Source organism: Ammospiza nelsoni, chromosome 1, assembly GCF_027579445.1.
Source record: "Ammospiza nelsoni isolate bAmmNel1 chromosome 1, bAmmNel1.pri, whole genome shotgun sequence".
Taxonomy (NCBI): Eukaryota; Metazoa; Chordata; class Aves; order Passeriformes; family Passerellidae; genus Ammospiza; species Ammospiza nelsoni.
The window spans coordinates 152,280,844-152,293,002 of record NC_080633.1 but is presented as its reverse complement, the minus strand read 5'-3'; the positions used below and the strand labels follow the sequence as shown (position 1 = coordinate 152,293,002).

General features: G+C 44.8%; 1 protein-coding gene across 1 annotated transcript in view; it reads right to left on the bottom strand.

The window, feature by feature from the left end:
• The window catches only part of ADGRB1 (adhesion G protein-coupled receptor B1), a 208,388-nt gene that overhangs the window by 135,404 nt on the left and 60,825 nt on the right, over nt 1–12,159 (bottom strand). Inside the window, 4 exon segments of the mRNA XM_059471546.1 lie at nt 1,837–1,938; nt 5,343–5,507; nt 7,762–7,926; nt 11,470–11,643. Coding sequence (XP_059327529.1) covers nt 1,837–1,938; nt 5,343–5,507; nt 7,762–7,926; nt 11,470–11,643 — 606 coding nt within the window.

The window sequence follows — 12,159 nt, the reverse complement described above, 5'->3', positions numbered from 1 at the left end:
AAAAATTCTTCACTGAAAGGGTGGCCAAGCACCAGAACAAATTGACCAGAGAAGTGGTGGAATCACCATCCATGGAAGTGTTCAAAACAGGTGTAGATGTGGCATTTGAGGGTGTGGTTTAGTGGTGGATCTGGAAGTGCTGAGTTAATGGTTGGACCTGATGATCTCAGAGGTCTTTTCCAACCTTCAAGATTTGATGGAGATCACCCAGAACTGGTCAGTGCACCAATTCAGACTCAGCTACCAGCACAAAGGGCATCAGAGGCACCTGCAGATGTCTGAACAAGCCTTTAGGGAGGATTATCTTTATTTCCTTCTCCTGCCTTTTACTACTGTAGAACAGCAGAAGGAACTGGGCAGGAAAACAAAAATTAACAAATTGAACGTGGCTAGTCAGGGTGAAGAGAAGCTTTCTTCTGCCCTGGTGGCAGCATTTTTCCTGGTTTGGGAAGCCCCACGAGCCTCCCCAGGTGGTTTGGTCTGGTACTTGCAACTAAAGCAGGGCTTGTGCTGCCCACGCAGCCTGGAGGGGAATAAACACCCAAAAGCACCAGTTTTAAATCAGCTGAAACTCTCTGAAAGCTGCTTCCAGTCCTCCCCCAGGCCTCCCCTCAGCTCCAATCCACAGAGGGCTTTGCAGTGGTAATCACATGCCTTGTGATGTGGAGGAACAGACATATCAGAGAGGAGGAATGGGAGAGGGATCACCCTGATGCCTTTTGGAAAGTCTCTGAGGATCAGGTTTGCTGGGTCTGCAGTCCTTTTGCTGCTGCCAAATGATTCAGTGACCTTTCTTTGGGTACAGCCCTTCTAGGATAGCACTGGGGATGACACTGACTGTCCCAGCTGAGTCAAAGAGAGCTGTCTGCATCCAACCCTCTCCCTCAAACAAAATAAAACCTTTACACATTATTGACACTGCTGCCACTATTTCTGTTCCTTCCTGGCAGTGAGGAACATCCAGCTGAGGACAAATCCCACCACCAGCATTGCTCCTGGAGCCTTCTCTTCATTACCTTCCACTCCTGTGGTCACAGGTAACACCTGGATGCCCATATCCTTTTACTTTACACCAAAACAATCAGACCTTCAACTTGAGTGCTCAAAGAAATTTTTAGAGAGGTGCTGAGGTTTCCAAGTGTAAGTGGACAACAGAATTCAGATTTCCTGAATTTTTAGTGTGGCAGTTGAGAGTCAGGAAGGATACCACAAAGACGTTAAAATTGTTTGTGAACATAACTGATGCCAATCATTTGCACATGAGAAGACCATGATTCTAAAGTTTAGTTTTGAATCTCACATTTATAAACTATTAATTATTACATTTACAAAAGAATACATTATTGGGGCTGCTCAGGTATATTAATTTCAAAGAAACACAGATTTAATTTTTTCTTGACAAGCCCTTAAAGTTTTATTACATATTGCCACATATAGAAAACTGAATGTCTTTGAGTTCTGAATGAAAAGAACAAAATAATGGACAAAATATGTCTCATACAGCAGCTGCTTTTATGGGGGCTGGAGAGAACTGCAACACCCAAATCCAGAGGAGCCTAAAGTTCTACCTGCTCTGAAAGCTTTTTGTAGATAATGGAAGGAACGTATCCCAGTGTTCCTTAATTTCAAACTTTCCACAGGATGGATGGAAACCACTTCAGATTATCCAGTAGCAACTGAGATGTTTGTGCTTTCACAGCAAAAACAGAAACCCAGACGGAGTTAATTTAGCCCTGGACAAAGGGAGGGAAGTCCACATGCCTGTCCTGTCTAGGGCACAAAGGATGAAGGATCCCCTGATGAGAGGCCACCTGCCCACCATGCAGTCACCCTTACCAGTGGCATTGCGGGGACACCGGACGGCGGCAGCATCCCCAGCTGGCGTCTCCTTCCAAACCACAGGGCCAAGACTCTCCTCGTCACAGATTTCATGGGGCTCTGCCAGGAGAGAAAAACTCTGTTGGTAAAGCTTCCTCCTCATCAAGGACATGGGAAAGGGAAGTATGGGAGCGTGGTCTGTGAGCCAGGAGGTTGGAGCTGCACTCCCAGCTCTGCCGGTGCTTAGTCCCTCACAAAATCAGTTCACCTCTCTGGAATTTGTTCTGCCTGTCTCAAAATTGGGCATTCATCCACACCAAGGATTAGCTCACTAGAATCCATGGGAAAGTCCACTCACATCCTTGCCTTGCCTTGGGCAGTTCTTTGCAAGAAAACTGCTGTTGCTACCCTCTACTAAAGAGTTTTATTCCTTAATTTTTAATGGGCAGATCTTTTGTGAATGATCTCCATGACTCCACACTCCACCTCTGCCATCCCTCAGGGTCATCACCTTCAGTGTTGGATGTATCTAAAATGAGGCTTGGCATGAATCAGTGGATTAAGAATGAAGGAAAGAACAAGCAATGAAAAGACAAGATGGACACATCCCCTGGGTGGTCTTCATTCTGACTACTTCCATCTTGTGCACAAAAGAGAGCTGATCTGAGCCCCACAACTTGGAACTGCATCAGAAGTTCATTTCCAAGCACTGCTGCAGAGCTCAGGAGCCTGCAGAAATGTTTTTTGAGACATCACAGAAAAAAAAAAAATCACTGGAAGGATGGTTTTGGAAGCTTCTGTCTGTGGGTGGAGCTGAGTCGGTCCTGGAGTTGGTGGGATCTGGGAGAAAAACATTCACTACAGGAGGTCTTTGTGCTGAGAAACTCATTATTTACAACATGTAAAGCAGAGGGAGCCATGAGGATGGTGTTAAAGCTATTTGTCACTCCTGAGGGAGGGAAGGAGAAAAAAACTTGATTTAATAGTTTCTGATTACAGTTTTTATTCATTGTGCATTTTACATTATTCAATGTAAAATTTCCAACACGAAGGAAGATGAGTTTGTGCCTGCAGCTGGTCAGGACATGTCCCACTGCTGCTCTGGGACTACCCAGGGACCAACCTGGCTGTGGGGAGAGCTCAAAGCTAAATTATGGGCATGGCAAGTCCTGCTTCTTTGAAGAACTCCTACAGGACCAGCAAGCTGCCTGCACATCACTGCTCCTGCAGGCAGGCTCCAAGACTGCCCCAAACCCCAGCTGCAGTTCAAAGATGAATTCCTCCCCAGTAGACACTGGGAATGAATAAGCTGAATTCTCTACCTGGAAACAGATGCTCCTTCCCCTGGTTTAAAGTTCCCTTGTGAGTAATCACTATTGTGATGGAGCTCCGGAGGGCAGCGGGACCCCAGCTGTGCTCTGCACACAAGCAGGGCTCATCCCTGAGCCAACAGCTCGTGGCTTCTGCAGATAAGCCAGAACAGGGGTGGAAAAGAGGCAGTTTCATTTCCAGCCTGCTGACATGGAGCTGTGGGGCAGAGAGATTGAATAACCCAGTTGTGACAGCACTTGGTCACCCACAGAGCCTATCCCAGAGCAGGGAGATGATTTCCAAACTCTTGTCTCTGTGCTTTGATCATAGTCACAGATTGTCCCATGGTTCACAGGAGGGTTCTGGGGTATGGAAGCTTCCAGCACCCTCAGCTACAAAGCAGCAGAGCACATTAAAAAGCAGATAGGGAGAATGTTCACATGCCTTCTCCCCTTTTCTCCCCTGCTGGCCTGTCAAAACTTCCTGGTCTCGTCACCCCTGCAGTGTCCCTGGGGACCACTGAGGGATGCTGTGGATCAGAGATGCTCTTTAAAAATACACTGATTGGAGTTATCTTGCCAGTGAGCACAGGAGCAATTCCCAGGCCAGGAGAGAATCCTTCCCTTTCTTCTTCTTTTTTTTTCTTTTTGATGTTGTTTCACAACAAAATCCCTTTTACCAGAGTAACCTATTTGCACTGGGAGATTTTAATAACTAACCCAATTAAGTTCAATTCTTCTGCTCAAATCGAATCACACCAGCATGTGATACTTTCTGGAGAACAAATTGAGCGGGTTTATTTTTAGCCTCTGATGTTTTCCCCACCTTTTCCTTCCCTTGCAAATTAACAACTGCAGCGAGACCCTTCTAGCTTTGAACCCTGGCAGGCCCCAGTGCCTGAGACTTGCCTTTTTCCTTTTGAGCACTGCACAGGCATCAACCCCTGCAGAAAAAGAAGAAAAGATCGGGCTTGTTCTGCCAGGGCCCCAGCTGGCACACACTGAAGCTGAACTAAATCTGCCTCACTCTGTAGACACCACCAGACAACCCGGTGCTAAGATTTTCTGTGGCGAGGGAGAGCTTTGTGGCAGAGTTAGAAGAGATTCTCACACGCCACTGCTAATTGAGAGGCACAGCTTGTAAGGAGAGGTGATGCCTTTCATTAAGAGCGTAGCTGGGAAGACTGACAAGGCTGTCACACAGCTTCTTTCTCTGTCATCTCTGAGCTGAACGTGCTGGAACTTCCATGCTGAAGTCCTTTGGCTTTCATCTCTTTGTCTTCAGCACTTTGTGAGGGAGTCTGAGGGGTTGGCTTGGCCTCCACATGGAAGATCTGCCCCCAGGTACTCCTGCATCAAAACTGCTGCCCCCTGTCCTTTAGGGAGATGCCCCTTTCCAGTAGGAATGCTGGGATACTGCCATGAGAATCTCTCCTGTCTCTCACTGAGCTGCTCTGACAATTAATTACCCTTTCAGTCAAAGCTCATGGCTGTTACAATCGATGCAATCTGACTGCAAACATCACAAAGGCCATTGATTCCCCACCAGCAATTTCACCGGGCCCTTCAACTCAGATTGAGGAAGAAAGCAGAAATGGTGGGCAGGACTTTTTTTTGGTCTCTGTATAGTCTGAGAGGTAGACAGAACATTCCTACTTGGAAGTGTTCACTCCAGCTTATTTTTCACATCCAAACCCAGGTTTTCAACTGCCTACAGCTCACTCACCCTCTATTCAGCTTTTACACTCTGCAGGAGGATAAGATTTGGGTAAAGCTCTGGCAGATGCAGACACATCCTTTTCTTAAAAATTTCTACTGGTGTGAAGGCTTCCCAGACGTAAAGGGTGGGAAACCTGTGCAGCATCCTTAGCACTCAACAACTTCATAGATTTGAGACTCTGATACCAGTTTTTGCTACCAAACAGTTTCTCTTTTCCTCTTGTAACTCTATGGCAATGAAAAGATGAAACCACCAAGGCAGGGCTGGTGGGATTGACCAAATATTCACTAAAACCATCACAGTTGCACTGGGTTATGCAACAGTTAAATCTAGACCTTGTGTCTTGTACGTGGGACATGGGTAGGATTTTATTAGATTACAACCCTTTGTAGCGTTCAGATCTCTGACAAATGACATGGAAGCCATTCCTAAAATCCAAAATTCCAAAATTCTGCCTCATTCAAAGGAAAGCAGGAGAGGTCTGGGGTACATACCAGGACATTTTCTGTCATTGCACTGCTTGTACTCTTCCTTGGGACCCTGGCAAGTCTCTCCACCGAAGAAGGGGCCATAGCACACCCGGTCACGTCTCTGAGTGCCACCTCCACATGTGGCAGTGCAGCTGCCCCACACTCCCCAGGCCTGCCACTTCCCATCCACTGAAAACAAAAAAAAAAAGGAGGAAAAAGAGGAGAAACAGCCTGTTATGTCCCAAACATCATCTGCAACAGAAGGAATCAAGATCCAAAGGTGAGCAGAGGAACACAGGGTGTGTAGGGCAGGGTTTGGTAGGAAGGAAGATCTCCTGCTTTGGATCTTGGTTTGATCCCTAACAGACATAAATCATTGCTCCCATTCCCATCCCATCAGTCCCAGGGTGGTTTTGTGTTCTTCTCAGCACTTCCATGCTCTGCAAAAGCAGCCCTATCTCTTTCCTCAGGCTGAGATTTGGGTCTGTGCTCCTGAACACTCTTCCCATGGGCAGGGATTTAACCTGGCAGCCACATCTGCCAGGCCAGTTCCACATCTGGAGTTCACTGGGAATGTGCAATTCATGGGTGAAAATAGACCTTCATGGAGAAGATCTGGCTCAGGGATTTGGAGAGACCAGCAGAGCCCTTGGGCAAAAAAACATGAAGAGACCTCAAATAAACCTCCCTCCAGCTGTTTCCATTACACCGATGCTTCATGTTCCTTGGAGAAAGGTTTGGGATGTTGTCTCATTCCATTGTATCTTCTCCCAGCATCTTTCCAGATCCAGTGGAAATGTGACTTCTTTTATGTTAAAAATGACATTTATCAAAATTCTGCTTCTTTTACATTAACAATGGCATTTATCAAAGCACCATAAAAATGTTAATTAGCCCTCACAACAAGCCTGCAAGGTAGGGAAACATTCTCCCCTGCTGTGCCACAACAACTCAGTGACAGAACTAGAACAGGGCCTAAGTGTGCTCTTTACTATTTGGGCTTTTAATTTTGAGTTACCACATCATCTTGGGTTGCATAATTCCTTTTGGGAAGGCAGGAGATCCATGCCTGCTCCAAGAAGTAGACAAAACTTACTAAATAAGAGGGGCAGCACCAAATCCTGGTCCTTTATTGCTTTATTTAGTTGTATTTTATGTAGTGCAAAGTATGACCTGAGTTGCTTTGACAGATAACTCTGAAATCAGTGAGACAAGGTTGTCTTAAAAGGGGTTCTGGAGCCCCTTTTTGTCTTTAAAGGTCTCCCTAAATTGCAAAGAAAGAGTGAGATTCCTAAACATCAAAACCTACTTGAGACCATGTAGAAAAATCCAACACCTCTGTTAAATACTGCAAATAATGGTGCTACCAGAGTGTAAAGGGATCCTCTGAAGAAATAGGTAGATCAGGATGAATTCCAGTAGGAATTTTTATTATTATTACTGTTGTTATTATTATTACTGTTATTGCTGTCATTATTATTAAGTCACAGGTAAGTGAAGTGACAAATCTTACACAGACATGAACAAAGGCTTTATTGTGACAGACCTTTCTCACTGATAAAGTTTAAAGCTGAGAGACAGTGGAGGATCCCCCATTTGCTTGAAATATGACTGGGAACATTGAAATGGTGGGAGGAGAGGACCAAAACAAAAAGAGGAGGAAAGCTGAAGTCCTGTGGAGGCAAGGGAAGGGTTTCATTGATATTTTCATTGGAGTTTTTTAAGATCATGCTGAAAAGCTGATATCTAAGGTTAGAAAGACACATTCCCTGTGGGCAATCACTCACCTCTCTGGGGTCTCCTGAAACATTTGCCAGCAATGGATTTTGGCTGGCATATGTTGGAACTTTGGATACTAAGAGTTTTGAGATTTTTGTCTTGAGGAGCGCAGGTCCCTGCTTTAGAACAGTAGCTAATCCTTCTTCTTCACCTTTTTCTTCATGGGTTTGGGTGGTATTTTATAATTAGAAAAGTCCACATTGCAGACTTCAGGTAATTATTGGTTAAAAGCGAAAATACTTTAAATATAATTTCTTAATTAGATAGTTTAACCTTAACAAACCTTATAAAAAAAGATAGTTAACCATTTTATAGCTAGTTAGTGGAATGCTGTAAAACTCACAACTTGTAAGACTGTAATATAAGCTATTATTAAATATATATATTATATAATTATAAGCTATAATATAGATTATAAGAAATCTAAAATGTAATATAGATTATAAGAAATAATAAGCATTTAAATCTGGACACAAAATACCGTCTTGAGCACTTTCAATCCCAACCTTAACAAAAACAAAAAAAGAAACCAAAAACCAACAGGCACAGTCTGTTGTAATGATCCAGATGCGCCGGAACGGGTGCAAGTCTTCCCCAAACAAACATTTTACTGGGATTGCAGAGGAAGATGGGCCAAGAGGAAGAAGAAGGCATTGTCACCCACCTGGGCACTGGCGCAGGAAGCAGTCACGGGTCTCCACCCAGTGTCCCTGGCACTCGGCTCCGCCGTAGGAGGGCCCATTGCACTCCCGCGTCCGCTGCTGGGTCCCGTTGGAGCAGGAAGCGGAGCACGAGCTCCAGCTCGACCATTCGTTCCAGTTGCCGTCCACTGAGTGGCCCAAAGAAAGAAAACGAGAGGAATGTGAAGACCTTTCCCTCTGGGAAGAGCTGCGTGGTCAGAGCCACTGGCCTTTGCTGAGCCGGGAGCGAGGAGGGGAGATCAAACCAGAGCCACAGAACTTCAAAGAGGGCAGAGATTATAAAAAAAATGTTCGGGTGACTGTGGCAACAGGGATTCTTGGGATCCTCTGAAGCCTCCAAGAGTCCCACAGGATGCAAGTAACATTTTAATGTGCGGTAACATTTTAATGTTCCGCACTCCACGTAATACCATAGAAGTTGAAATTGTTGATATTCCGACATGAAAGTCCAAACTAATAACATTGCCAATCACAACACAACATCACACCAGAGAGTGTGGCTCATGTTTTCACTAAACACTTTGAAGGGAACACTACATTACTGTGACATTTCCTATTTGGAGCCATCAGGACATTTTTAAGGGGCCCATTTTTCAGCAGAGCAGTGCATGAATCTGTGGAGAGTGAACTTTCTCAAGCATGCAAATTCTCTGTTTTTCATTAAAGCACAGCCAGAAACTTGAATCACAGTTATTGACAGGAATCCACCATTCCATGGCTGGGAAATGTGGAAGCAAAGGTGTGTTCCAACAGAGGACAGGGAACAGGGTGAGTGTGTGTGGTCAATGTACTTCTCTTACAGCTGAATTAACTCTGACAGGCTGGAGATGTTTCACCCAGCAGTGTCTTTGATAATTAAATAGAGGAGGGAGGGACAAGGAAGATGATAGGGACGGGGTTGGAGAGAAACAGGAATACATCTTATTATCATGGTGTGGACTGAAGCATTCTCCAGTGTGGTGGTTACACCCTAATTGGTCCCTGATCAACAGATCCATCACCCAGTCTGCTCTTCCTGAAGCATTTTTCTCATTAACAGTGGTCATCATGCCCTGTTTAGATCTAATTAGCTGCTAGATCTCACTTGGGAAAAACAACCTGAATCTCTGAAAAGTCTGAATTCTGGCTTAAATAACATTGCAGCTCATTTTTTGTTGTTTTTTTGTTTGTTTTTTTGTTTGTTTTTTTTTTGCTTTGCTTGTCTGTCCAAGAAAAATAAATTCCAACTGGTCCCCCATGTAATCTGCAAGGAATTGATCTGCCCTGTGTAATCCCCATTGCAATTGAGAAGTTTTTGTTTGCAAACTCAGTTAAAAAAAAATGTTAAAAGCATCCAAATGAGCAACTGTTGACTCAAGGGGGATCACAAGGTGTGCAAAATCAGGCAGGCATAAATGCATCTCCAAAAGGTGCTTGTTTTTAACAATCCAACCATTTATGCTTTTATTGTGCATAAATTCAAGGCTTCGTGCCAGTGCCTATCAATCCCAATGAGGGAAAATGTGAAACACAGTGTTTGACAGGTGATTATTCTTTGGAAATGATCCAAAACTCCACCAAGTAGGTCCCACCAGGTATAAATTAGCGTGGCATTTCTGACTGAAGGCTGTGCTGCTAAGTTTCCATGGACTGATCATAAAATCATGGAATCATGGGATGGCATGGGTTGGAAAGGTAAAGATCATTTAATTCTACTCCCCTTGCACTATCCCAGGTTTCTCCAAGCCCTGTCCAACCTGGCCTTGAACACTTCCAGGGATGGGGCAGGCACAGCTTCTCTGGCCTCATCACCTTCACAGGGAAGAATTTCTTCCTAATAATGATGCTGCCTGCCCCTCATAAACATTTCCCTGTGTTGGCAAAGCGAGACTGCGTTCACCACATTCAATGACATTTACCAAAAAACTGCATTTATCAAAAAAAAGATTTGCATTTTTCCAACACCATCCCTGCTGCTGGTGATTGGCAGCTTATCAGGAGAGCAAGCATTTGGAGATGGCAAAATAAAGGAGTCAAATTCATAATTTGGTCGTTCAGCAGGGGATTGGGAACTACAATTTCCTTGTAGTTATTCACAAGCTGTAATTTCAGAAACGTTTTTAAAAAAGAGGAAACAAGGGTGGCTGTGCTGCCCCTCCAGGCACCTTGCACTGATGCAAAGATGCTTCTTGGTCAGGATGCTGAGGGGTTCCCATCACAGAAACTGCCAAGGACTGCTTGGTGCCATGGTCACACCACAGTGGGAGTCTCTCAAAAATGTTCATTTTGTGGTGAAGGCATTGTTTTCCTTCTTTTTCCCTTTTCCAAGGACTTGGGGCCTAGCCTGTGGCCTAGGATGTGGGGCTTACCCTGCTCCTCCACGTCTCAGGAGGAACAAAGGCTCTGTTGTTCCTGCAGCAGAGCATTTTTATCAACTGTAGCCACAAATCCTCAGAGCAGGGTGGTAATAAACACTGAGAGTGTCTGGGGTGTCAAACACCCATTGTTGTGCTTCAATAATTCCCCCAATGCCGCTCTCATTTGGCGCTGCCAATTCGCTGATTGCCTTTGTGGCACTAATTAGAGCTGAAGCCTTGCAGTTGGGCTGCTTGTCTTTTCCACTGCTGTTTTGGTCCCGTATTTATTTGTATTTAAATTAATTATGGATCAATGTTAACTCAGGGTATGCTTTATTGCCCAAGCAATGCCAGCTCTGACTTCTTAAATTTGTCTTTTTATGACAGAGTCAATTTGGTGTCTGGGAGGTTCTTATTCCAAGTAGAGTCTTCTGGACAGCAGCCAAATATCCAAGGATAGTTACTTGGAGTGAAAACTCGATGGGAAATGCCAGGAGGCTTCTCACTGTTTTCACAAAGTTCTCATCCCTCCCACAATCCCTCTCCTCCTCTGGGGACATAATAATGTCTCATAATGATTCTCATTAAACTGGAAAAATGTCAGTTGACATTATCCAGGGATAGGGAGGGAGTTTTGGGGAGCTCGCTCGTGTTCAGATTGTGTTCACCAGGATACCCAGAGTTAAATTAAGGGGGACTCTGTGGTAAACCCAGGGCCTGTCAGAGGAAAGAAGCCTCCGGAACATAAGTGGACATCCAGGTGGTAAAAGTAATTTCACCTTGAGGTTCTTTCTGATGTTTCAAAGTAAAACTCGAGGAGAGGCATTTGGAAGTGAAATTCAGGGGCAGGGAAAAGATTAAAAGATTAAATTTGGCATTGGAAGCCACTAGGAGTCTCTTACTTTATCTCACCACCGAGAGCAGGATCAGCCACAGAGAAAACTTGCATTTATACAGAATTAATGTACAGACAAGTAAAACTATTAATTAATTCCAGTACAACAGACCCAGTCAGGCAAAATAACTTTAAACAATTCAGTGGGGGGAACAGGTGAGAGGCTTAAGATGTTCTTGGAAATAGGAGTGGCAGCCACATCCAACCTATGTAAGGTGTCCTCTGCAAGAGATCTCACAGGGCAAACCTGAACCTGAGACATCTCTGAGCTGAACAACCCCAGAAAACATCTCTAGGTTGCTTCTTCCATGAATCCTTTCCTCAGGATCTTCCTTGGGGTAGTTCAGAATTTCTCTGGAGTCAGCTACAGACCTTGATGAGCCATGAGGGAGACACCGAGCTGGGGACACCTGCTGGAGGGGAGCTTTCAGATCTGTCACTGTCCCTACCTGGGCAGAGAGCGATGTTGCAGAACTTGGTTTGCTTCTCTGGGCCCTCGCAGGGGTTCCCACCAAACTGGGGGGGTTTGCAGGTGCGGGTCCGATCCCTGTAGCCTCTCCCACAGGTGGAAGAGCACAGGCTCCATGGAGACCACTCGTCCCAGGTGCCATGCACTGCAAGGGAAGCAGAAGAAGTGACTTTTCTTTCCCACAGGAGGCCTGAGGAAGTGAGGGAGCCCACAGGGCACAGCTTCTTCCCACCCGGAATGAGCAGCGTGTGGGAAGCTGGAGAACAAACCAACCCAAAATGTGCAAGAGGAACATCAAGTAATTTCTTATGCTTTGCTATCAACACCAAGTGTCTGCTGCTTTCCAGTCTTTGAAATAAACCAAAATGCACTTTTAGCTGATCTTAATTTTTCAGAACTTTGAGTCAATGGGGCATTTTTTAAGCAAAAGATGGATTTAGCTAGAAAGGAATAAAACCCCACTACCCTTAGGGAAGCATCATCACCATAATTTTGTTCCTTCTTTTTTTTCCTCCCTCCCAACATTTTCTCATCGAATCCTCAAAGACTACAACATTTTAAGGCTTTCAGAAAAGCTGCAGTCTGTCTACTGATTATTATCATAGGTCAGTAACACCTCAGAGGCAAAGTTAGGGAGACCTGGAACGGTAAAATGGAAGGG